Source organism: Cimex lectularius, unplaced genomic scaffold (assembly GCF_000648675.2).
Source record: "Cimex lectularius strain Harlan isolate CLEC.00 unplaced genomic scaffold, Clec_2.1 scaffold7, whole genome shotgun sequence".
Taxonomy (NCBI): domain Eukaryota; kingdom Metazoa; phylum Arthropoda; class Insecta; order Hemiptera; family Cimicidae; genus Cimex; species Cimex lectularius.
Genome location: NW_019392731.1, coordinates 2,551,367 through 2,575,958, shown reverse-complemented (window position 1 = coordinate 2,575,958; position 24,592 = coordinate 2,551,367). Strand labels below are relative to the sequence as shown.

Below are 24,592 nucleotides of genomic sequence, written 5' to 3'. Positions count from 1 at the left end.
TTTGTAATTTTGATCAATTGATATTTTTTAGCGGGTTTTGATGGGTTCATGTATAAACAGGATATGTAGGTCATTATAGCATAATTTAAAATTAAATTCACTAATTTCGTGGTCCGCTTGACCAATTAATACATTACAATTAATTAAGGTTTTTAGTTGAGATGAAAAAAAAGTTAATGGCACGAGCGGGATTCGAACCCACGATCTTCTGCTAAATACGCCGCTGCTCTACCACTTGAGCTATCGTGACCTCGATCCACTCGGACATCAACTTCCTATCTCAACCCCAAATGGCTCGTGCCATTAACTTTTTTTCATCTCAACTAAAAACCTTAATTAATTGTAATAATTTAAAATGTTATAAATTATTAAACGATCAAAATTAGGCATTGAAAACGAACTTTTAATACATGCGAAATGTAGGGCTCAACTAAGGATTCCAATTCTCAACGTCTCCAATCACTCCAGTCTAAAATTCTCTGTCAAATTATAAAATGCAAAAACATAAAAAAAAAGAACAGATAATATAAAAAGCAAGACTGCTCTATTGTCTTCTCAAAAGCATTCGCCGACTAGCGATCGAACTTAGCTGCTTGAGAATGGTTTATAATCTTTCTACACACGGTTATTCAATCTGTAAAAAATCTTAATGTCTCATAATCGAAGAAGGGTCATTCCTTGGGAAATATCATGAAACATCACATGAAAACAATTCTTCGACACCAAAGTGGCTTATTGTGTCCTCTGTCCCGCTAGATGTGCCAAGGGTGTGTCACCCTCCAGAGTTTTGTTGTTTCTGGCTATAGCTTGCGGGGGAATAGAATGAGTGTGAAAGAATTCTCGAAACGTGACAATGTAGGGTCGGTGGAGGAGCTTTTAAGCCCCATACTTATTCGTTTATGTCAGTTTTCCACGTTTGATGTTATGTCTGAAAGATTAACTGAAATTCCTCCGAAAACTCAATTTTCTCTTGAACGGTTGAACGTGAAATTATTTAACAACCTTATGGAATGTATATATCACTTTGTATACATACTTTCAACCAATCATTCCTGCAATTCTTTAATTTATTGGCGCTCATTTCATTTTCATTCAGTACAAAAGTTTAATTTGAAGGCTCTGGCTTCCAAGAATCAAATGATCGAAATATTTCTCTGTCATCCATGCCACACACCCTTTACGACATCAACCCATCAAAACTATCAAGAAAATAAACGCAAATGAAATAGCGAACAAAATGGAGAAGCTGGATGAAAAATTGAGCATAAGCTGCGCTTACTCAGTTCAATTAATCGCTCATTTATTTTTCCAACACGGTGTGATGACCAACATCATGATTTGGGTTTGAGACTGGGAGTCGATCGAAAATTACATGTGTGTGTGTGTGTGTGTGTGTGTGTGTGTGTGTGTGTTTGCTGTGATGATAAGAGAGGATTTGACACGATGGGGCTGTCTGGGTTGTCAGTGAATCAAGAGAAGACTGATCTGATTAAAAGTTTTCTGAATTAATATATATATAAAAATAATCGGTGTTATGGCTATTACAATAGATTAGTTGAACTGTGAATCTATTGGGTCTTAAAGTACTTATATAGTATAAGTTTTAAAATGGATCCTTATTAAGTCCAAAACGCAACAATACTCCATGAATGAGGCATGCCTAGAGATTCATAAAAGGGCCTTCTGAACTTGCAAATGATTTACTGGAAGGCAACCACAACCGAACCGAGATTCTGGTTAGACTTCTGACCGAGCACTACCACCTAAGTAGGTATATGCACCTGATAGGAGTAAAGTTAGAAGAAACACTGTACAGATACTGCCAGGAAGAGGAGACCGCGGAACTCATGGTATGTTTTCGTAAAGGTCTTAGTAGGTGCAGATTCTTGTGTAGTAGGTGCAGAAACAAGGCCATGGGTGTCAAGCCATTGACAACCTGAAGGCCGAGGTGCAGAAGGCCTTGTTTTGTGGCCACCTCTTCTATCACTATACCTATCCCTTGGGATGAGTAGTACGGATGAGTGAATAATTATGAGGGGTTGAAAAGATTGAAAGGATTACCCTAGACAAATAATGATATTCCTTATTTAGTTAGCCAATTTTAATTATTGAAGATTACCTGTGGGCTTTTGGTCATCAGACTCTTGGCTCGTATAAACCTGTGTTGTTAGCTCATATGCAAAACAGAAATCCATAAAAACTTTTTAATAACCAACCAAAAATTAGAAAATCAGTGGTAGGAAAAATAATTTGATGTGTGCAGCAATTACCACTTAACGTGAAATTCGTGGAGTATCCTTTTTCCCTTACTCTAATTGAAACTGAACACTAGGTTCTTGTTTTTATTTTTACGGGATGCCCTTTATTGCGCACGGCTGCTCAAAGGTATAAAAGAAGCGATTCTCTATTTATTCTAAAGGAGAATTGGTTGGTCAGGCTTGTAGTGCGTTTGTAAAAGGATGGAGCGAGAGGGAATGAGGGAGGATGGGAGAGATGAATTGTTGAATAACATGCGGTGCGGCAAAGGATGAGGGGGCTTGTAGAACGGGGGTGTAGATAGAGCTGGAAAATAGAGACGAGGGGAAAGAAAAATCAATCCCCTTGAGGCGAGAATCGAGAAACCGATTGTGAAAACGTAATGAAAAAGATCCAGCGTGTTGACGAACACTCCGACAGGGACTATTGTCTAAGTGTCCAACTCGTTACAATTTGCAGACAGTGAGAAAATCCCTTACCCATGAATCTACTTTCGCACCTTTACAAACTTCTTCTTGGATGGCAATTCTTTTTTTATCCGTGAAATGTACCAGTGATCCATTGCACAGTCATAATTTGCGACGAAAATCGTCAATCATCGTGGCTTTTCGACTCACTTCTGGAATAAAGTCAACGAGTTAAAATTTAAAGATTAACCTAAACCTCCTGATGCTCTAATGGGTTTCCACCTCGAACCCAACATTGGCTTACGGGATCAACTTCCCTCCACTCCATAAATTTGAAGTTAGAGCCCAGGCTCGCCTCCATTATAACGTTGCAAATTATTTAAACAACCGCTTGCCATTGTCAGTGTAGTGGTCGCATTTCAGGTAAGCTGTTAATAGCAGGATGCAAACATAAAGTCATATATAATGGTTAAGAATTCATTGGCGAGCTTGTATGTGGTTTTTCACAGACCGAAGTTGACTTTTTGGTAAACCGACTAATATAATATTGAAGAAAGAAAACGTTTGCGAACAACATTTATTCGAAGTCATGTACAATATTTCATTCAGCGTTAACAGACATTTGAGAAAATTGACAACTTATAACAATAAAAAGGCAAAAGATCTTTGGATGTACATATTTAAATAAGAAATTAAAATACAATTTAGACTTTTCTATTTTTGAAAACGAAAATGAAAAAATTACAATTCGTTATTTTGAGAGCTACTGAAGAAAATTAGAACAACAAAAAGAAAATATAACTTTTTCCGTCATTCTAGCACTGATATAGCAGGAGGTCAATCATACAACCAGTAAAATATACTGGCCACTTCTCGTGTTCTTCTTAAGTTGCACCTTTGTTTTATAAAATTTAAGGGATTTTGGTCAGTCTGGTTGGAACAATAATGAGATGATTGGCCCAGAAACAAAGCAGTCTGAAATTTCCGTTATAACAATTCAATATCTAATTGGGTTGAACAAATTTTTTCGAATGAGAGTTCTTCTTGACTCTCCAAATATCGTTAATGTGCATCCCATCACAACAATCTCAGAAAGACCTATTGTTTCAAATCAATTTGTCAGTTTTGTACGTAGAGAGTGATTGTGATCCTTCGAAGTTTTCTTATAATTTTCTTTAATCACTTTCTTCTGTAAATATTGGCTACATTTCTGCATGATTCAAGCAGAGTCTAATGTACGCCGTCGAAATTCTCATGGCCTTTTCCTAATACAGCGAAACGTTTACGCGGTGTTTTGTGAGTAAATATTGCCCTTGCGGGGTTGGACATATAGCGGGGTTCAAGTTATGCGTGTGCATGCTTTCGTTCTTATGTGCTGTAAGTACATACCGTTTATTCTCCATATGTAATTCATCACTAGTTGGTTCCATGCACTGAGATTAACTATAATAATGGTAAAACTTGATTTAAAAAAATATATTCAACGTGCACTAGGATGTGTTAGTTTATTACAGGCCGAATGCCATTCGGTGGGAAGATTATATAGTTGCTACTGTTAAGCCGGTTGAATATGCTCGTCACAAAGTTACCTTCCAGTCGACATCACCCCAGGTCATTTCAAAGTTTCGGGAAACTCTGGCGTCGACGTCAAAGGGGTAACTAAAGTGAATTGTTTTGCTTTATTCATTATGAAGTACGACTGTCAGCTCGGCCCTGTTGTTAAAATAGAGAACAATGCGCGGATATCTTTGTTTTCATTCAACTCGATCAATTTATTCAGCCGTTTCTTCTATAGAGTCAGTAAACTTTAAAAATGTCAGCACTGACAGCGTATTATTTCGTTGTTAAATAACGACTATCCACAAACTCACTTTTCTGTTTTATCTCACATTGTGGTTATTGATATGTAATATTAAGTATTATTCAATTCAGAGAAAGAGATGGTGGGATTGAGTGAGGGAGAGTGACAGGCGTGGCGGAGAGGGGGAAGGAGAGAGAAAGAGACGAAGAGAGAGATGAAAAAATACAGTGAATGATTGATTGATCGAGATTGAGGTATACAGATATATACGAATAGATAGACTAAGCTGGAAAGTTGGAAGCTGAAAGAGATAGATAGAGAAAGAATGAGCTAGGTAGAAAGAGTTTGATATGGATAGATGCATTTAGAGATTGGTTGATCTAGAAGAAGATATATAAAATGATTTAAGGTTTAATAAATATGAAAATTAATAAAGAGGGAGAAAATATATTTATACATAATGCTATAAAGAGAGTGACCGAGAGAAGGAACAATATGATACCTATGTAAATACACTGACACGTAAAAAATTCCACCAAATTGTAATATAACTTGATTTGTATACATTTTTATATAATAATCAAAGTTTCATGTTTTTTAACTTTTAATAATTGAGTCTTTGTCTAAAAAAATGTAAATTGCTAAGGAAAATTAAAAATGAAAAAAGACGGACAGATAAAATTTGTTTTAATTACATATTTAATTAATGTTTCAATATCTCGTATTTTCTCCTCTTGCCTTAATTACATCTCGCTGACGCCTGGGCAAACTTTCTACCAGTTTAGAATGTCTGTTTGCTGGAGGTCAGCTCATTCTTCACGAAGGGTTCTTTCAAGACCATGGAGTGTACCAGGAAGTGCTTTTATTCTTCTTTTGAGGTAATTCCATAAATTTTTGAGGGTTTGAAGTTCAAGACCCTGATGTTATGCTGTTGAAGGTACGTATGTCCAATCGTGCATTAGAATAGGATTGTCGCGGATTTCATCTAGGATAGGCAACGCAAGATGTTCCAAAATTTCATCCACATAGGGGCCGTCAAAGACATCCACGAACAACAACCAACTCTGTACGACTCTCCATCGAATCCCGTCCACACCATCACTACTACATTGAAAAGGTTGGATCTTGGAAAAATTACATGCTTCATACCTTTTGTTTTGCCTTCTCCACCCCGTCCTCTTCTTTCACGCAATGTGGAGATCATATCTGTAAAAAGTGCAGCAGACCAATCGTGCAAAGACCATTGGCTGTGTTCTCGAGCAAATGCGAGCCGTGGAACTCCGTGGCTTCTGGTCAATTCTGGTCCTCTTACCATGGCCGAAAAGCCATCAGTCCATACTGATTTAATCTTCGTCAAGCAGTGCGTTCAGAAATTTGGACATCTCGAACTTCCGGCTGAAACGATTGAACGACAGTAAGGTGCCGGTTTTGTAAAATTCTTAAGGTCAGAAAACGGTCATCCTGTGGTTCTGTTAACCTAGAGCTTCCAGAACAGGGCCTTTGATGGTAGGACCCAGTTTCTCTAAAATGTTTAACGGCGCCTCGCAGAGTTTCGTAGGGAATTCCGATGGCAATAGCCGCATACCTGATGGAACGTCCATCATCAATAAGTGCCACACCACGCGCAACATCCTCAGCAATAAGTGTCATTTTTAAGTTTAAAATTGAAATTAAGAAAACAAAAATGAAAATAAGGGAACCGCGGTAGCCGAGTGGTTAGCGTGAGAGACTCTCGGCTCATCGTTTTGGATTAAGGATTATGTGTATTTACCTATAATTGATATTCCCACTTTAAAACATCGCTTAAAAAACATTGTTGCTAAATACAATGAGACAAATGATTTATATGACTTATGTGTAGAGATTAGTGAACGTTAATCGATAGTTATTCAGATATCGTGAGATGCGGTCGGGTGTGATGTAGGTTTCAGAAAAACATTTTCTTTATCGAGCCAACGTTTCGATCTTTTATTCAGATCATCTTCAGGGCTCAAAGTGTTTGTCTTATGTGTAATTGTGCCATCCTTGCGTGTCGTGTTGAGAGTGCCTGAAGATGATCTCAATAAAAGATCGAAACGTTGGCCTGATAAAGAAAATGTTTCTCTGAAACCTACATCACACCCGACCGCATCTCACGATATCTGAATAACTATATGACTTATTGTGATAAATTTCTTCGCCTTGCTTAAATGGTGATCCACCACTTAACGTTTTCTTTAACACGTTCGAAAACCAGTTATTTTTATGTGATGTGTACTTGTAATTTGAACGAAAAACTCTGGAACGGTTAACCAAATTTATCGAATAAGTATGTTGATATTGTAAGAAATATGTATATAAATATTATTATGTTGTGATCGTTCGGTTGTGTCGGTTCTTTTGTTTATTCATATTTCAAAAATGGCGTAACATGTTGTTTGATATAATAAATAATCACAGCCGGTGTTCAAAAATTTCAGTTGAAAATATCGCGCAAATAAATAATGAGATGAAGGACTTATGACTTCAACGCTCGAAAACTTATTAAAAGTTGGCCAGCTTTTCCAAACGTTGATTAATTTAATTACAAATCAAACTGTCATCGAAAAATTTTTACATTTGTTTGGAAAATAATTATATTGTAAAATCTGTTTGGATTGATCTAACTTACAGGTTGACTTCGCAATTCAAATACCTGACTTATAACAATTGAAAAGTTTCTATTTCTGATAATATCGATTTGTTGATTGTTTGTCCTTAGGTAAAGTTTATAACACAAGTTCCTCGACGGAATTGAGCCGGAAACTGGATACTTGTCAATTTGTCGATTCTGGAAAGGAAAGGAGGGAGTTCTCCAGAGTATAGAGAGAGAACCGAGTGACTCAGGTTACTTGAAAAGGAGGGTGAGCAATAAGGGTGATGGGGTATGCCGAGGGGTGGCGTGGCTGCTTAAGGATGCTGCCGCCCTCTTCCCCCGATACCCGACCAATATTTATTAGCGAGGACACATTCTTCTACCGCCCGCCCTCCTATTATAAAACACCCGTACAGAGAGGGACGAATGAAAAGCGTTTCGACATAAATTTCAATACAATTCAATTTCCTCTACATTACTTTGTGAGACGTTTCGACTGGATTGTACGTGAATGCCGTATCACGCTACACGGTTTCAAACAAATAAAAATTTAAAACAATGGACTTTTCATTATTTGATTGTGTTATTTTGTTCAATAGGCATTTATAGGATTTTTAAGAGAGTTTAATAATTGTTCGTAAAAAATGTTTAGAATCATTAAACTCAGATTTATTTAATATATTACACATGTTTTGTTTTTAAAGAAAGGTACAAACAAGCGGAGTTATATCGGGTGATTTAACAGATCGAGCCATCAGGTCCTATCCACCTATCCGGGAAGTGATTGTACTTTAGTTAGTAAAGTAATGAGGTACTTAATGACAATTAAATGGTAAATAACATGGAACTTGATTTTCTACCGCTGATTGACACCATAAATTTTAATTATTGATAACTCTAGATAGAGAAACAAAATTTTGTCCGATTTACTTGATTTTTTCATTGCTTTTTCTGAAGTAACAATTTATCAAAGTAACAAAATAATATATCTCTTTATCTCCTTTCGCTCTTTTGGCGATATTTTTGTTTTTCTAATCTGACGGATGGCTTTTCCCCTGTGTTTTATTTCTGTATGGAAATAACGTTATTTGTGCGAAACGTCCGAAATCCTAATTCTCTTTAAATTATGTTGTTGAGGATCAAAGTGGAAAAGTAACCCATTTAGATAGATGTCCTGCAACGATGTAGAAAATTACTTGAAAACTGTTAAATTTCGAACATGTTAAAGCATTCATTTTTTGAAATTAATGAAAGTAAATTTACAGTTTCCTCAAAAATCTGCACTTTTTTGAAAAAGACTATTTTACCAATAAACATTAGGACGTGAGACAAATTTCGAGTAATTGGGGTTACGGCCCTCGACAAAAGGGGTAGGGAACGATCTTTGGACAGCTGGTTCTTGGTGGTTTTTCTATTTTTCTTGATTGCAAGTTTGATAATACAAATTTATTTTTCAGGAGAGTGGGCATGCTTATTAAGCATTAAACGCTAACGTTTAATTCCATTCTATCCATTTTCCAGTGTCCTTTAGTAGTCAAAGAGTGCTCAAACAGTTTCGTTTTTTCGGTAAAAGTTTCTCATCATCCTATAACAACCATTATTTTCTGTTTTATTTTCCTCGAGATACTAAAATATACATTTTTTGTTTTTAAATGTAGTGAAACGTTAATGTTTAAAATTGTACATGTTTTTTTTAAATCAATAAATATTTCTCTGATCCTTCGTATTTTTGTCATCATTGTTACGATTGTTGACCTATTATTTCTATAGAGAATGAAAATAAAATCGTTTAAATATGATGATGAATTTTAGAGATATTTGTACTATACTTTTCATGATTTTCTGATCGAGCTCAATCTTTCCCATTACTCTCATTTTTCGCAATAAAAATGTTACATATCGATTCCTCTCGGAGTAAAAAGGTTATAGATGATGGTTTAGTTTGAAGGTAGTTTTATACTCAGAATATACATAAAAGACTTCAAACGGGGTAACGGATGGCTAGTTGGAAGTTGACGAAGGCAACATATAAAACAATTGATTCGCAACTTTGTTTTAAACACTTCGAAAGCTTGGAATCTCATGAGACCAGTTTTATTCACATAAAGGTTGTAATTTATTTTTTCTTCGTAAAAAAAAAACGGGTTTTGGTTCAAAAAATCCCTTCAAAACATGATATTTAACTTCTAACTTTGCGAAACGTTGATATGTTCAGTCTATTAATCAAACGTCATCAGTTGACCAGTTATTTTGTGATTGTTGTTGCCTTTTTGATTCTTCATCCTTCACGCAAAACTGTCAATTTTTGGGAAAATGGGATAAGTGCATATCCCAGTATTTAGGCCTGGCAATACTTCTCTATGTGTAAACTCAAATATGTCATGTACTGAAGTATATGTAAAGAGTGTACTATGAACTAATGAATATTTTTGTAACAAGAGGAGGTTCGTGGCGTCACCGATTTCAGTGAAATTGTTTTAGTGATTCTAGGCCAAAAAATATTTCACGTTTGTCCGAGAGTTTTGTTCAATGGGCCCCAGGAGCCAAAAAATGTATTTTAGATTTTATTTATAATGTGCATAGGGATTTATCGAAATTAGTCTCAAGAAGAATGTAATAAAATGTTAAATATTGTGGTGTAGTCTGACTCTGCGTATGGATAAAAGTTAATTTTAAAATTTGTTAATTGAGAAAAAAGATTACAAATTTATATTTCTTACTTCATTGTTTTTTAGATTATTTTTCGTATTCTTGTATTAATTTCACACCCATTAGACGAAAAGTACGAACAATTTTAAAGTACAAACATGGAAGGATCTTATAGTTTGATTTATTTTATTACATTGTTTATTACATCGCAGCTATGTAGTAATAAATATAAATTTAGAATCTTTTTAATAATTAATAAATTTAAAATTAACGTCTAGCTTTTCCTAGTGCCAGAATACCAAAGAATAGTCAACATTTTATTACGTGCTTCCTGGGGGGGGGATTTTTCCGAACCCCTGTATAGCGACTAATTTTTTTCCATTTACTAACACCCCTTAAAATTTCATCCAAATTGATTGTGTGCGCTGCGAACACTAGCAGCTTTGCGAACGCTTTTTTGGTATTTTTTAAACATACTTTTTTTTGCCCTCGGACTCGTGTCTAATATTTTTCGACCTAGTATCAATGAGAAAGGTTTCGTTGAAATATGTCTCCACCAACGTAGCCTTCCATTATAAGTGTTACAAAGTATGTTTTTGCGTTTAAAAAAAAGATTAACTTTTTTCTTTGGTAAAAAGTGAATTGGTGCAGCTATATCACTTGTAAAATATAGCGGCTTTTATTTCAGATTACTTATCCCATTTTACCTTTCTAGCAAATCAAAGGTGTACGTGAATAACGATGTGAACCAAGTGCCGTCAACTTATAAACTGGATAAGTATCGGTGCATAATTTGATTCGGATAGAATCTCAAAATATAATTTTAAAAAACGTATTAACTAGAACAATAGAATCTGATTAAATATGAGCACAATAAAAAAAATTTAGGAATAAAATTGAATTTTTTCCCAATGTCTAATTTTTAGAAACGCCATCCTCAAAAGATGGTTTTTTCCCAGTGGGTGCGCAATTGCTTTTATCTCGTTTATTACATTGCTTATGATAATTCAGTGTTTGATTTATATGAGAGTCGATTATATATTTGTATTTGTGTTTTGAGGATGTTGATAATGATGAAGTTAATACTCAGAAGAATCATTTTTGATATATCCTGTGACAAAATTTTTCCGGTCGGGGCCATTGAACCTAATTATTCATTTGACCGTGATCAAATTATCAACCGTGCAATGCAACGGTCAAGGTTCAGCCGAAGGCAATAAACCGTGAACCTTAAAAGGAGGCGCAGCCAGGGGCACAATACGCCATTTACTCTTAACATTATTCAACAATTTATCGCGTACCCTTCGCCGTGCTTTTCAATAAACGTCTTTTGATAGGGCTATATTAGGTCGTGGCAACAGCCCCCGATTTAATAAACCCGCCTCAAGTTCTAAATCTCACTTAAAACGAACACCCTGCTCGGAAATATTCGCGAAATGTGAACCTTTATGGCCGTGTCGTTTCCACCGAAGGGCGCAGCTCGATCGGGGTTAACAATATGAGATTCCCTCAGATCAAGTCAACCAAATGGAAATATCTACTTATATTTTTGATATTTCCTCTAGGAAGTTGGCGAGAAGCAAAAACACATTTAATCTGACATACTAAAAAAGCATTGGAAAACTCGCTTACCTTAATATTTTTGTAGTTTAAAAAAAAAAAAATTTATACAACATTGTAATAAGATCCATTATATTTCGTGGTCTGATTAACCAAATTAGTTCTTTCACTTAATTAACATTTTTATGTAAGATTGTGTGGTATTTAGTGACCGTTAGTCAATGATTATTCACGGAGATTGTGAGACGCGGTCTGGTGTGACGTAAGTTTTAGAAAAACACTTTCCTTTATCGTGCCAACGTTTCGATCTTTATTGAGATCATCTTCAGGGCCTGGGATTGATAAACATTGTTTAAATTTTACAAATACATGTAGGATGTGACACAATATATGTATACAATACTAGAAATTTTAGATTTAAAAAATGAATTTATACAATGCTAAAAAATTTAGATTAAAAATGAATTTATACAATGCTAGAAAATTTTCGATTCGAAAAAAGAATTTGTAATCACTCAAAGTGTTTGTTTTCCGTGTAGATGTGTCATTCTTGCCCTTCGTGTTGTACAAATACTTCGATTGAATCTAAAAATTTCTAGCATTGTACAAATTCATTTTGTCACATCCTACATGTATTTGTATATGTAAACAATGTTTATAAATCCCAGGCCCTGAAGTTGATCTCAATAAAGATGGAAACGTGAGCGCGATAAAGAAAATATTTTTCTAAAATCTACGACACACCAGACCGCATCTCGCGATCTCCGAACAATCATTTTTATGTAAAGTTTTGTTTGAAATGAAAAAGTTAGTGCCACGAGCGGGATTCGAACACACCACCTTCGGCTTGTAAAAAGATATGTAATTGTAATAAGAATTGCCTACAACCTACCACATTCTTAATAATTTCGTACAGATCAAAATGTTTAAAAATGGTTAAAGATTAGCTATCATAAATGGTTATTCTAAGCTAGCATCTTTTTGTTTCTTTTCTTTTTTTATTCTTTTAAATTTTATTTAATTTTAATTTACTGGTTTAATATAAGACGTTCCCATTTCTAAATGAATTTTCTTTAAAAACTAAATAATGTTTTTAGGCCCTTTCACCTCCAGCATATGATATTAATCTGTTATATTCCTTGACCTATTCATTGTGATAGTCTCTATATCTTTAACTTGTCCTCTTCTTTTATGTTGTACTTTTTCCCCATTCCCCATCTACTCGTCCCAGATTGAATGGCAGGAAAGATGTATTGTTTCAAAGAGGCGAAAAGCGCATAAGGCAGTGATGTCCCATCTTGTCGGCCCCATCAACATCCCTCATTATATGTATAGTCATTAGAATTTTACTGTTATATTAAACCTATTAGGGATAATTAAAAATAAATCCCATGTGATCTTGTTTATTGTTGTTAATCTGATATAACTAGCTCAAAACATTGAGATAACTCATATAGTCCAGAAGGTCCAAAAACATATTTCCCCCTCGTCAGAAGTCCCACAATTGCTTTATTCAGCATGCAATATGCCTAACAACAAGGCAAACTCGGCTGCACATTTCGAAGGGTTGCTGGATATTGTGGCATTGGGTAATATGTCCTTGGGATAAAAGCCGAAGGGGCGGCCATATGTTGTGGGCTTTATAGGAAGGGGTAGGTTATTGCTTTTGAATTGAATTGATAAAACAAGGTTTATCGACCAGGAAAAAAATTGTTAAGGGTCTTTTAGAAACGAATTGTACACGGGGTGTTTTCTCTGAAAGGTTACCGAAGCTGAACATGATGGTAGGATGGACTATTGTAATTGATGTTACTGGGTCCGCTCCTTCACGCTGTTTTACGATTAAACAGGAATGTACCCTCAGACTGATCACTAAGCTAATTACGTTGTACATGTAGTTTTCAGCGAGAGGAACAAATTTTACGGTTCCTGTTCTTACCTAGATACGTCATTTTTTGTACCTGAAAGAGTACGTTTTTTAATGCTCGTACGTTTCGATGGGAGTGACTCACTTGGAAATTTCGAATTTTACCATATTCGTAAAATTTTTGATATTACATATTAAAACATTACTTTCCTTGTGCATTGGTAGTGTTGAAATCGTGTTTTTTATTTTATTTTTCTATGAAAAATCTGTGGTTTTCCGGAACATCCAAAAAATTAGTTTTTTTCGAATGTTTGCCCCATTTCCGAAACCGTAAACGCTAACTAAACCAAACTTTTGGAGTTGTTTTGCAACATTATTAGAATATATGAACGAGAGAAAACGTTTTCAAAAAATAAAGTTTTTTGGTAAAATTTTAATTTTTACTCTTCAGCTCCTATTAACGATTGAAAAGATTCTGTTAATTTATAGCAGTAAGATATACTACGAGAAAATAATTATAGAAATGTAGTGAACTAATTTTAGAAAAAACAGGTCAAAATAATGAATAAGTTGAATGAAAAACGGGATTTTTCAGTGGTTGATTGGGATTTACGTAAACTTCTACCTTGGTATCGTAAAGCTCATTTTACCATCGACATAGAACTTTTATTACTAGCTAACAATGTTTCATAAAGTTTTTGTTTATTTATACTGTGTTGGTGCTTGTTGTTTGTGTTTAGGCGATGGCTGTTTTACTCTCTGTCATGCCTTATAGTTTTTAGTTTGCTTTTTTTAAATTTGTTATTAATGACAAGATTTTTCGAAGCCGCTCAAACTCTATAACTTGCTTAACTTTATTTCAAAACTTAAAATAATATACTTCTGTTTACCAGAATCACAAAATTGTTATTCTAAATTGTTTTGTGACATTTCCAAGATAGTCATTCAACAGACATTAGTTTGTTTCAGGGAGGTTTTTTTTATGCTTTAATAGTAAGTCGTAATTATAAACTTTATCAAAGGTCTTTTCAGTATGAATGAGAGGCTTAAACATATTTGAAAATGCGAATACGTAAACAAATATTTTTTAAAAGGTTTTATTGTTTAATTATTATCTTACAGGATTATGATCAATATGATTTCTATTTGTGATATTTCTTATAAAAAGATAAGATATATGGCAAAGAAGTACGGTTTCTATAAAGAAAGTTATTCTTCCGCCGCCTCTCATCTAATTTCATTCTGCCGCCTTCCAATAGTTTGGACGACGGTGGCGATTCTCCCGTTCTTTGAAAATAAAATGAATAAAACAACACCGAGAACTCAGCTGAAATATAAGAAAGCCCGTTTGTCAGAGCGAAGACTTGTAAATCGTGTGAGCGGTCTTTACGAATTGTGGGCAACCCGTGCTGAATGTTTGCCAGCAGAAATACAACGGCCGCTGTTCGTGGGCCGGCGGTGTTTTCGCTGAATAGAGTAATAATAAAGGTGAGAGCTTTCCCAAGGTGTTACGAGGGGAAATTTATGGCGGAATTTCAGTAAACAACTCGGATAATTCAACACTATATTAAGTAACACTATTATACAAGGTCTTGTTAGCACAAATCACCCTTAGGCCCGTCTCCCTTGTTTATGCGCGTACGTTGGTTGAGCCCGCACCAAGCAGCAAATATGCTTAATTTAAGCATTACATACGCGAAACTGACTGTTGTGAACGGTTATTTATGTTACTCACACCCTCGACCCACCATCAAACATCATCACACGCATTAGAGGTAGGATGGTAAATGTTTTATTGGAAGTAACTTTTTACACATATTTTAACATTACAAAACCTTGTTTGGAACTGAGGTCTACGGAGTGATTAACTGAACCTCTGACTTAGCCGATTCTAATTATTTTGTTCTGCCTATTGTTGCTTGTTTGTTCTATCTGACGCGTTTCGGCTTTTTGCCATCTTCAGTGGATCCATTGCGTTCAGCGGTGTTTTCATTACAGGCATGTCATTACCTGTATTATCCCAAATTCAATTGAGTATATCCTCATTTTTGCAAAGTACTCATGTTCATTGATTCAGTGAAAATGGTCATTGGTTGATGTTGAGTGTGTGTCTTCAATTCGATGTACTCAATCGATTCATGTGAACCGGCATACTGGGCCTGTTTTCATTCCCTGGTTTTGTTAAACTACTCAAACGCGTTTTCGGCATTGTGCCATCTTCGGTGAAGAACACAGGAGAAACGCAGTTCCTCACTGAGGATGGCGCAATGTCTATACTCTTTTGAGAAGTTCAACAAATCCGGGAGTGAAGTCAGAACCAATAAGCGACTCAATGTCGGATCAGCATACATGTACGAGTTAATAATTAACAGCAAATATTGAGACTACAGGAACATTTCAAAATCTATAAAGAAAATATCGTTTTACTTCTCTCCAATGAATTTCAAAGAATATTTTAATCGGTCTAATTTGCAGCTTTGCCTAAGTTTGTTAATGTAATGAACTCTTATAAAATCAAATATACGTAATTTATCAGTTGCTGTAGGTTCAATTTCGGGTTGTGTACTGAGAAATTAGCCTTAAAACGGAACGGTGTTTGATGAAATTTCAAAGGCGTGATTACATTGGTTCTTACGCAAAAATTGTTTGAAATCTTCTAACGTTTAATTGTAATTATTTATGTCGTAATGACTTTAATACCACTGTGCGAAGATATTTCTTGTAATTATTATTACGTTTTATATTTAGATTGCATTCATTACAGATAATTTTTGCTGTTCTTATTGCATGCACATAAGGTAATGGTGTGAAAAATTGATTGATTAATGCCTTTATCAACGCCAGGACGTTAATTGCTTGCCTCTGTACTAATTCGTATAAAACTGTTTCATACGTATTAGTTTTTTTATGAGTATGTTTGATTATTTTATGAACCAAATGAATGAAAATTCGAATTAATTCCCAGGTAACCAGAAACGTTCTTGCGGTTTTCAATTGTCATTGATTTAATACCGGTAAACAACATTTCTATTTACATAGGAGGATTAGGTTTTTATATCACGTATTACCAACAGGATAATGCGTGAATTTATGAAATAATGTCTGGAACATTTCACTCAAAATTACAAAATATTTTCTTTCACCTGGGTTCATAAACCGTAATTAATGCGTGCTTATTGTATGAATTTATGCTCGGTACTAGGGCGGCAGAGGCAGCTCGTAAAGCTCTACTGGTGTCGGTGATGAAACAATAAATGAGTGCACTGCTTAATAGTAATTCACAAAGCTTAAAAAAGTGTTCCACCGAACACAAAGCGGTTCACCTTTTGATGGTGAATATTCGGTTTTCGAGTAAATCGGACAGGGTAATTCGGTCACGATATGTAATTAATCAGAATACAATAAAAGAATAAAACCTTTCATGCAGGTTCTTACGCTGAGCCAATTTGAAGGTTTTGCTCGTATAACCCAGATCATTGCAATTGGAAGCTAAAATGCTTGACTTTTGCAGTCTGCTGACTGCTGATGCCGGTCCTTGACCGTTTGGAACCAGCCCAACCCGCCTTATTTTACACCTTTGACGAGAAACGGCATTTAGGACCCCGGCAAATTTTATTCGACCGGTGAGCACGGACGGTTTAATTAATTTTCTCCGGCGGTTCCATTGTGGATGGATATCTTATTCTGTAGTTTCCCTTCCTTATCCCCGTATGCAATTAAAGGATGTTGATCTGAATTCGTCGAACTGTAAACGGTATGGTGTACCTCTTTACCTTTGTAAAGTTACATGCGAAACTTTTGATGTCAATGTTTGAAGACGTATGCCTGAGAACTCGGGAATTGCTAATAATAAATTTGAACTTAGAAATTAATTTGTTATCAAACTTAGCCTAAAATGAGATATCTTATTTGTTTTAAGTTTCTAATAATTTTCCAGTTCATTCAATTTCTTCAATGTTAAAATTGATAAAATTTAGAAAACGTTTGGGCGAACAGTATAAATATATTACAATTAATTAAGGTTTTTAGTTGAGATAAAAAAGTCAATGGCACGAGCGGGATTCGAACCCACGATCTTATAGTATAAATATAACAATTTTGATATTACTTTTTAAAAATTGTTTGATGTACATTAATTACACTACGCTATAGGTTTTACTTTAACAACTATTTTACCAGACATGAAGGAGTTATTGCTTTATATATAATTTTATGACGGCTCATTGACGTCTTCACAAATTCATACAAATAATATTAGTCAAGCGTGTCCAGTTTAGAAAAAAAAATACGTGAAGCACTTCACCAAGACCCCTTTTCAGTTCAAAAGCATTATAAAAACGAAACTATTGGTGGTTATATAGTCATTTTAGCAAAAAAACCAAAAGGCCATTTTAAGAATTTCAATTATCTAGAAAAATTCAACAATCCGATGAAATTAAGTTATGTTATTAAAATATTGTCTATTTTTTGCGTTTTTGCTGTTATACGAAACCCAGAATTATTTGTATTTGATTATNATTATTAAATTCTTTAGATTTCGAAGTCCGATTGACCAAATAACATCTTTCAATTAATTAAACTTTATGTAAGGAGATAAAAAAGTCAATGTCACAAGCGGGATTCGAACCCACGACCTTCGGCTAAATAAGCCGCTGATCTCCTTTTATCTCAACCAATACCTTACATAAAGATTAATTAATTGAAAGAGGTTATTTAGTCAATCGGACCACGAAATCTAATTAATTTGATAAGCAAAATGAAGTATATCTTCACTTAAGCTCTCCGCGGCCATTTCATTTGTCGCCGAGAATCGAATAGATTGCACAACAATTTAAAATATGGCAAAAAGGAGGGAAAATGGGAAGTTGGTGTCGATGTCGAGATGGGTTGAGATGGAAGTTGGTGTACGAGAAGATCGAAGTCACGATAAGCTCAAGTGGTAGAATAGCGGCGTATTTAGCCGAAGATCGTGGGTTCGAATCCCGCTAGTTACACTAGCTTATTCATTTCAACCAATACCTTACATGTATATATATATATTATGTTGTCGTTTAACAAATCATTTTTTTTCTTTTGTTGGAGAAAGTCCCTATCCAAGAATCACATATACAAATTTAATATTGATTGTTTGTTCGATTTTGAAAGTTGTAATACGATATGAATCTCGAAGATCTTTTCCCAACTTTCCTCAAAAATAGACGGTCTAATCACAGATTTGGTGCAGATGTACAATTCCATACTGCGCCTGTTCTACAAGAAATACTTATCACCCCCTTTATTTAAATATAATTATTTTGAAAGTTTCAGTACGCTATGACTAACTTTTCAAAGTTCGAAGTAAAGTTTTATATAAAATTAGTCATTTGAATTCCGGTGTGAGTACAGTGTTATTCACAAGCGTTGAAAATACACTCAAAGACAAAAACCGGACAGTTGTATTTATTTTCCATAATAAATGAGTATAACGCGTAATAGTTGACTTAAAGCGTAAACGCAATATTAATTACTTGTTGTTTACCTTTAAAGTGTTGCTAATCCGGTTTAGATTAAAAATAAAGAAAATCAGTTAGCTTTCCAGAGCTAACGTTTCAAGTGAGTTATTGGTGTTTGTGTGTGTGTCTTTTGTTTTCTTAAATTTATACGTTAATAAAATTATAATTAATATTTTCTCTTAAAAGTATGGCTTTTATTCGAGAAGGTTTCACCCGGGGAGTTGCTTCGGCCAAAGACGGAAAAACGTCTGGGTGTTCCGCGCTCTACCATCCACGGTCTACAAGAGCATAAGGTCTACCAGAAGTCTCGATCAAAGAGAAGGTAGTGGTCGACCGCGATGTACTTCGGCTCGAGACGGTCGTTTTTTGCTCTTCGGAACGTTTAACGGCTTCCTTGATAGGTCAACTCCATACGATCCCTCATGTAACGGTGTGCTTTACAACAGTCATCGGAACGTTTCATGAGTCTCTGGACCCCCGCATCACTTTCTCTACTACTGGAAGAGCATAGAATAGAAAGGCGACTATTCCCAAGTTCGCTTCGGCATTTCAACAATGGCGGGCTGTTTTATTCACATGTCCACAGATAAACGCCGGTTTAGTTTGTGGCAATCAGTTGAGAGGGACCATGTGTGGAATGCTTTCAATTAACGTCCTTTTACGTACCAAATTACTTATACAGAAAGGATCTTTAATTGCACTAAGGCACATTGCAGACGTTCTTCTGTAATGTGTGGTTCCATTAGCTCCATTTATTCGGGACAACTGCGCATTGATGCATGATAGTACTAATCGCATATAGCCCAAGTTGTCACCCAATACTTGGGGGATGTAAGCCAGTATATTCTGCTGATAGGAATCCTACAGAACACATATGCGACATAATTAAGATTTGTAAATGAATTTCTGATCTCGTTTAATTTTGTTTTCATTAAAATAAGAATGAAGTAATTAATATAGCGATTAAAAATACATACATTGTGAAATAATCAACAAAATATGAATATCCAGTTGTTTTGTCTTTAGGTGTATATTTTTCAGCGGTTTCTACAATTTTATTAATTTAAGATCAGTTATAGTAATTTGGATATTACAAATTTCTTAAGTCCACATATTATACTTGAAAACATTTTTATATCCTCATTACGATATTTCGTCGCTTACTTGTTTTTATTGCTAGAACTTAGAGGTGCATAATATGTTGTAATGCAATTACTTATACGAAAAATTTGTATTTATATAGGAATAAATATAATTTGAAATAAAATTTTATAAAGCGCGGCGCCAAGATCAACTGTGGTGAGGGCTTGAGAGTCATGATGGTTTAGTATAGAAGGTGAGCCGTGCAACTGCATTTAAATTATAAACTACCCATTGAATAGAATGAAAAACTAAAATAAAATCTTAGATTTAATTAACTTTTCTATATTTTTAGCTTTTTAAAATATTTATTTTGCGGTTGTGAAAACGTTTAATTTGAAGTTAAATCGTTTAGCTATAAATATACAATAAATCAAAGCGTTTTATCTCAACTTTGAGCATTAATTCGAACAATGAAGGACTAATTATACCAGTTGTGAGTCAGCGTTGTTAAAAAGGGTTCGAGAACTTTTGTATTTTTGCTTTTATCAGCCTGGAAGAGAGTGGAACTTCGTAAGGAACGAAAGTAGCTTTGTGGTAATACACTTAACCCCAATGGAGAAGATTGAGATGCAAATGAGCGGGCCCTTAATTAGACTCTTATAAAAGAGTATTGTTAGTGCTAATTTGATTTCTTTTTCAAAACTGATGCCTTAGTCTGTTTTTCGGTACGCCAGGTAAGCGCTAGAAAAATCGAAGTCTAAAGATAATGAACTGCGAATTAAAATTTAAAGAACGAGCTCAAAGGGTTTAAAAGAAAAAATATGAGTTAAATCGAGTTTGTAATAGAAAAGAAGTAAAGATAACAAAACAATGATGTTTGGTTGCGATGATAACATTATGTTAAAGCAAGTGGGAAATCTACAAGCGTGATGAAATGCAGGTTCGTAGTTTAAGCCGGATGTCCATTGAAAGGCTTTGGAACAGAACGAGAGTCAGATTTATAACCTGGAACTATGTAGACAATTCCTTTATTTACATCTCTCAACTTGAGTGTAATTTATTAAACCAGCTTAGGAAAATGTTCCAAACAAATGCATTAAACGGATACCTTCCTCGTTTTAATTCTACACATTCTACATTTGAGTGTTTGGCAGGAATAAATATTAAAGCACTTAGTAATAATTAATGTGTGCGTTATAAAATCTCTGGCTAACGTGGCCGAAACCTCTTTCATTTTTTTACAAAAGACAAAAAAATTTCATTTATAAAACATAAGAAAAAATAATCTCACTACACCGAGACACTAATATTACAACAGATACTAACATTTGTATGCTTATTTTTCCAAAGGTTTCAAATACCAACATTTATTGCGTATTAATTTAGCTAATGAATCAAACGTTTAAGTAGAAAAATAAGAATTTTGCCCGAATCAATTTACTTAACTATTTGATTACTCAGAAATCGTGAGGTGTGATGTAGGTTTCAGAAAAACATTTTCTTTATCGTGCCAACGTTTCGATCTTTATTGAGATCATCTTCAGGGCTCAATAAAGATAGAAACGTTGGCACGATAAAGAAAATGTTTTTCTGTAACCTATATCACACCAGACCGCATCTCACGATTTCTGAATAATCATCGACTAACGGTTAATAATCACCACACACATAACTGTTTGACCTAAATTTTTTAAATTGAAGATAATATCAGATTGTAGAAATCCGTTTATCCGGACTTGAAGGGACCGGGACTTGTTCGGACGATCGAAAGTCCGGATAATCCGAAAATTTGTGATTTTATTAGTATCGTTTTATAACAACGGAAAAAAACACAAATACAAAAGTGAACATTTTTATTCGTTTATCAGGTTACATTGAAAATAACAGTTTTTATTAGTTTTATTTTTGTTTAAGTCCGGATAAGCGTTTCTCGAAAAATTTATACGGAAAAAATACCTAATAAAAATATAAGTAATAAAAAAAAAAAAGTTTTCAAAGGAATCGCACTACAAACAACACGGCACAAAAATTTCTAGTCTTTTAAAATAGCTTAACCTTTTTTTACTATTTTTTATAAATTTAATTTTTTTATATATTTTTTTAAACAAAAACCTCACTGTCGTCCTCTCCGGCCTCTTCGATCGTGTGTCTAGTGGAAGGGGAATTTGGTGGCATTTACGAATTCCGAACGACGTACCATAGTGGAAATACGAATTGTAAAAAATTAATATACATTCATTGAGAATTATGAAAAATTTATTTAAAAAAATGGGTGGTGTTTAGTGACGATAATTAATGATTATCTGGAGATCGTGGGACTACACTACTATACCAGACCGCATCCCACGATCTCCAAATAATTTATAAAACATATTTTAACAAACGGGTCCGGATAACCGGGTTTCCATTGTAATTTTATTAAGGCAAAATTTAGATAGATAAATCAATAATCTCTTGAAGTACTAATAAGGAATAATACTAGCGAAAATATGAGTAAAGAGATAAACTTTCAGAGGCACCAATGTTATTTCAATAGCTACCATCACTAAAACTGACAGGGATATAAATTTAGAATATTATTTAATCTTTTTATTAGTGGAACCGCTTTGAAATAAGTTTGTCAATATTACATACATCAATTGGGTTTTGGATAGGAGATGAGACAGATTTCGACTTAACAAAACAGACTCCAGAGTTGCATTGCATCGCAAGTTAGGACATGTTTCAAAGATAGGGTCGACCATCTTTGTCAAGATTAGAACCATCACAACATTCCCAAACCTATAACATGCCGTTACAGCAGTTATAAAATGTTATATATATATAAACTGGTCCTTTTTGCAAGCAATAACTCATTGGCGTCGAAACGCCGTGTAGTTTTATCGTTAAATAATTTACGAGGAAATAAGTTTAACACTTTATTTTAATAAGCTTAACTGTTCGCTTTTTGTTTAGAGTTTATATTTGTAAGTTATTATTAAGTTTCTCTATAAAGCAGAATTTTGCTTACTAAACTTCGAGAAAAAATAATCGAAAATTTTGGTTTGTCTCTACATATCCGGCCGAAATTTTACTCCGACTGGGGTTCGTTTTAATTAAAATAGTTAACTGCAGTAAAACCCGAAATGACCTATTCGCTCGAAAGGGTTATAGAGGCCGATTATTAACAATAATTTATTCAGATGCAGGTCCAACCCTGGTAATGAAAAAAGTAACCGCTCGTTGTAAATTCGTGGTCTTGTAACTCAGTCGAATTTCCCTCCCAAACTACTGTTTCCGTCTACTCCTCTGATTTTTCAAATTATGTTTTTTTTTCTTTGATTTACAGAATCGAGGCCAAGGTCTTGACATGAGCGTGGAGGGAGCCTGGCGACAAGGCATTACTGGAAAAGGAATCGTAGTCACTATTTTAGACGACGGCTTAGAAAAGGATCATCCCGATTTAAAAGACAACTACGTAAGTCCTATTATTATTTATTTTGTTAAATTAACCAAACCACTACCTATATGAAATATAGAATATAAAATAAACGATATCAACAACATATTGATTGTACAGTTAATTCAATTTAAAAGTTAAAATAAAAATCTTGAATACTATGTACTGATTGTTTATTTATGAATTGATTGAATATTGATAAGCATCGGCAATATATATAGTCATCGTCTCTTTATCATGAATACAATATTGACTAAAATATATATTTACAATTAACTGACAAAAAAAATCGGCTCGTAAGTATAATTTGAATTATATTAAAATTACTTTTCTTCTTGCAATTCTCGAAGGGCAAATTTCAAAATAGCTTACTTTTAGCACCAAGTCCATCAATTAAATTAATGAACAACGTATACGCCTCGTCAAGTATTCAAAAAAATTTTCCTTTTTTAAATTACGCTCGTTTTATGGCATTTATTCAATAAGTACAATTAACTGTCCACACATTTAATATATAACAGTCTGTTGCGTATAATTGGATTATCGGTCGTATTCATCCTTTAGTCATTTTTCGATAAATCGCCGGGGGTTGAATAAAATACGAAAATAATTATAAATTAATATTACAAGAGGATAATTGTGACCTTTCAAAAGGATTAATTAATTAATGTCTATGCCGATTAGCTCGACGAGAGGTTAACGAACTGAAGAACAAAATAAAATAGATTTTTTAGATGAAAAGGTTATTTTCAATTATAACATTGGCCGTTATTATAATACTGTATCAAAAATGATGTAATTAAGTAACGAAAATTGAATACATCCATTACTTCTACCTAGATTATTTCGATTTAATCTTTTTTATTTAATAAAAGTTTAAATTAAAATAAATTTTAAATATTGAGTAGGAACAAATTGAAACTCTTTAGATATTTTAAAGGTTGAAAAATACTTAATTATGTTATGGTTTATCTTAACCCTAAGCATCATAGAGATTTCCCAGTTTTGAACTGAAAGTTGTGTCTAAGCTTTGCTAATACCTTTCCTGTGAGATTTTTGTTGTTTTTAATAAAGTATAGAATTGTTCTCAGGGTAGGAAGACGGTCGAAGACTTCATTACTCAGGGATAGCTTTCAACGATACCATGGCCTTTTGTTAGCTAACGAAGGTGTTTTTTTAATAGTTTTTTTTGTTTTTTGATACCTCATACCTAAAATAAGTAATATGCTCGCAGTATTTGATCTGTTCTCTAGTAATACAAGATTCGGCATGTATTTTTCCAAAGCTCCCTTTAAAGTTGGATGTCATGAAATTCCCATATAACCTGGAATCAACACGGCATTAAGCCATTTATAGCTCCTAGTTTTTGATGGTATTTGGGCAGGGTTAGACCACGTTTAACTTTGTCATCTCTCTCCAGTTTG

General features: G+C 34.2%; 1 protein-coding gene across 3 annotated transcripts in view; it reads left to right on the top strand.

Moving 5' to 3' along the window:
• Positions 1-24,592, top strand: part of LOC106663869 (furin-like protease 1) — a 418,429-nt gene that overhangs the window by 338,300 nt on the left and 55,537 nt on the right. For all 3 annotated transcript variants that reach the window (XM_014389073.2, XM_014389074.2, XM_024226794.1), the window contains one exon: positions 23,058-23,186. In XM_014389073.2, coding sequence (XP_014244559.1) covers positions 23,058-23,186 — 129 coding nt within the window. The remainder of the gene's footprint in view (positions 1-23,057; positions 23,187-24,592) is intronic.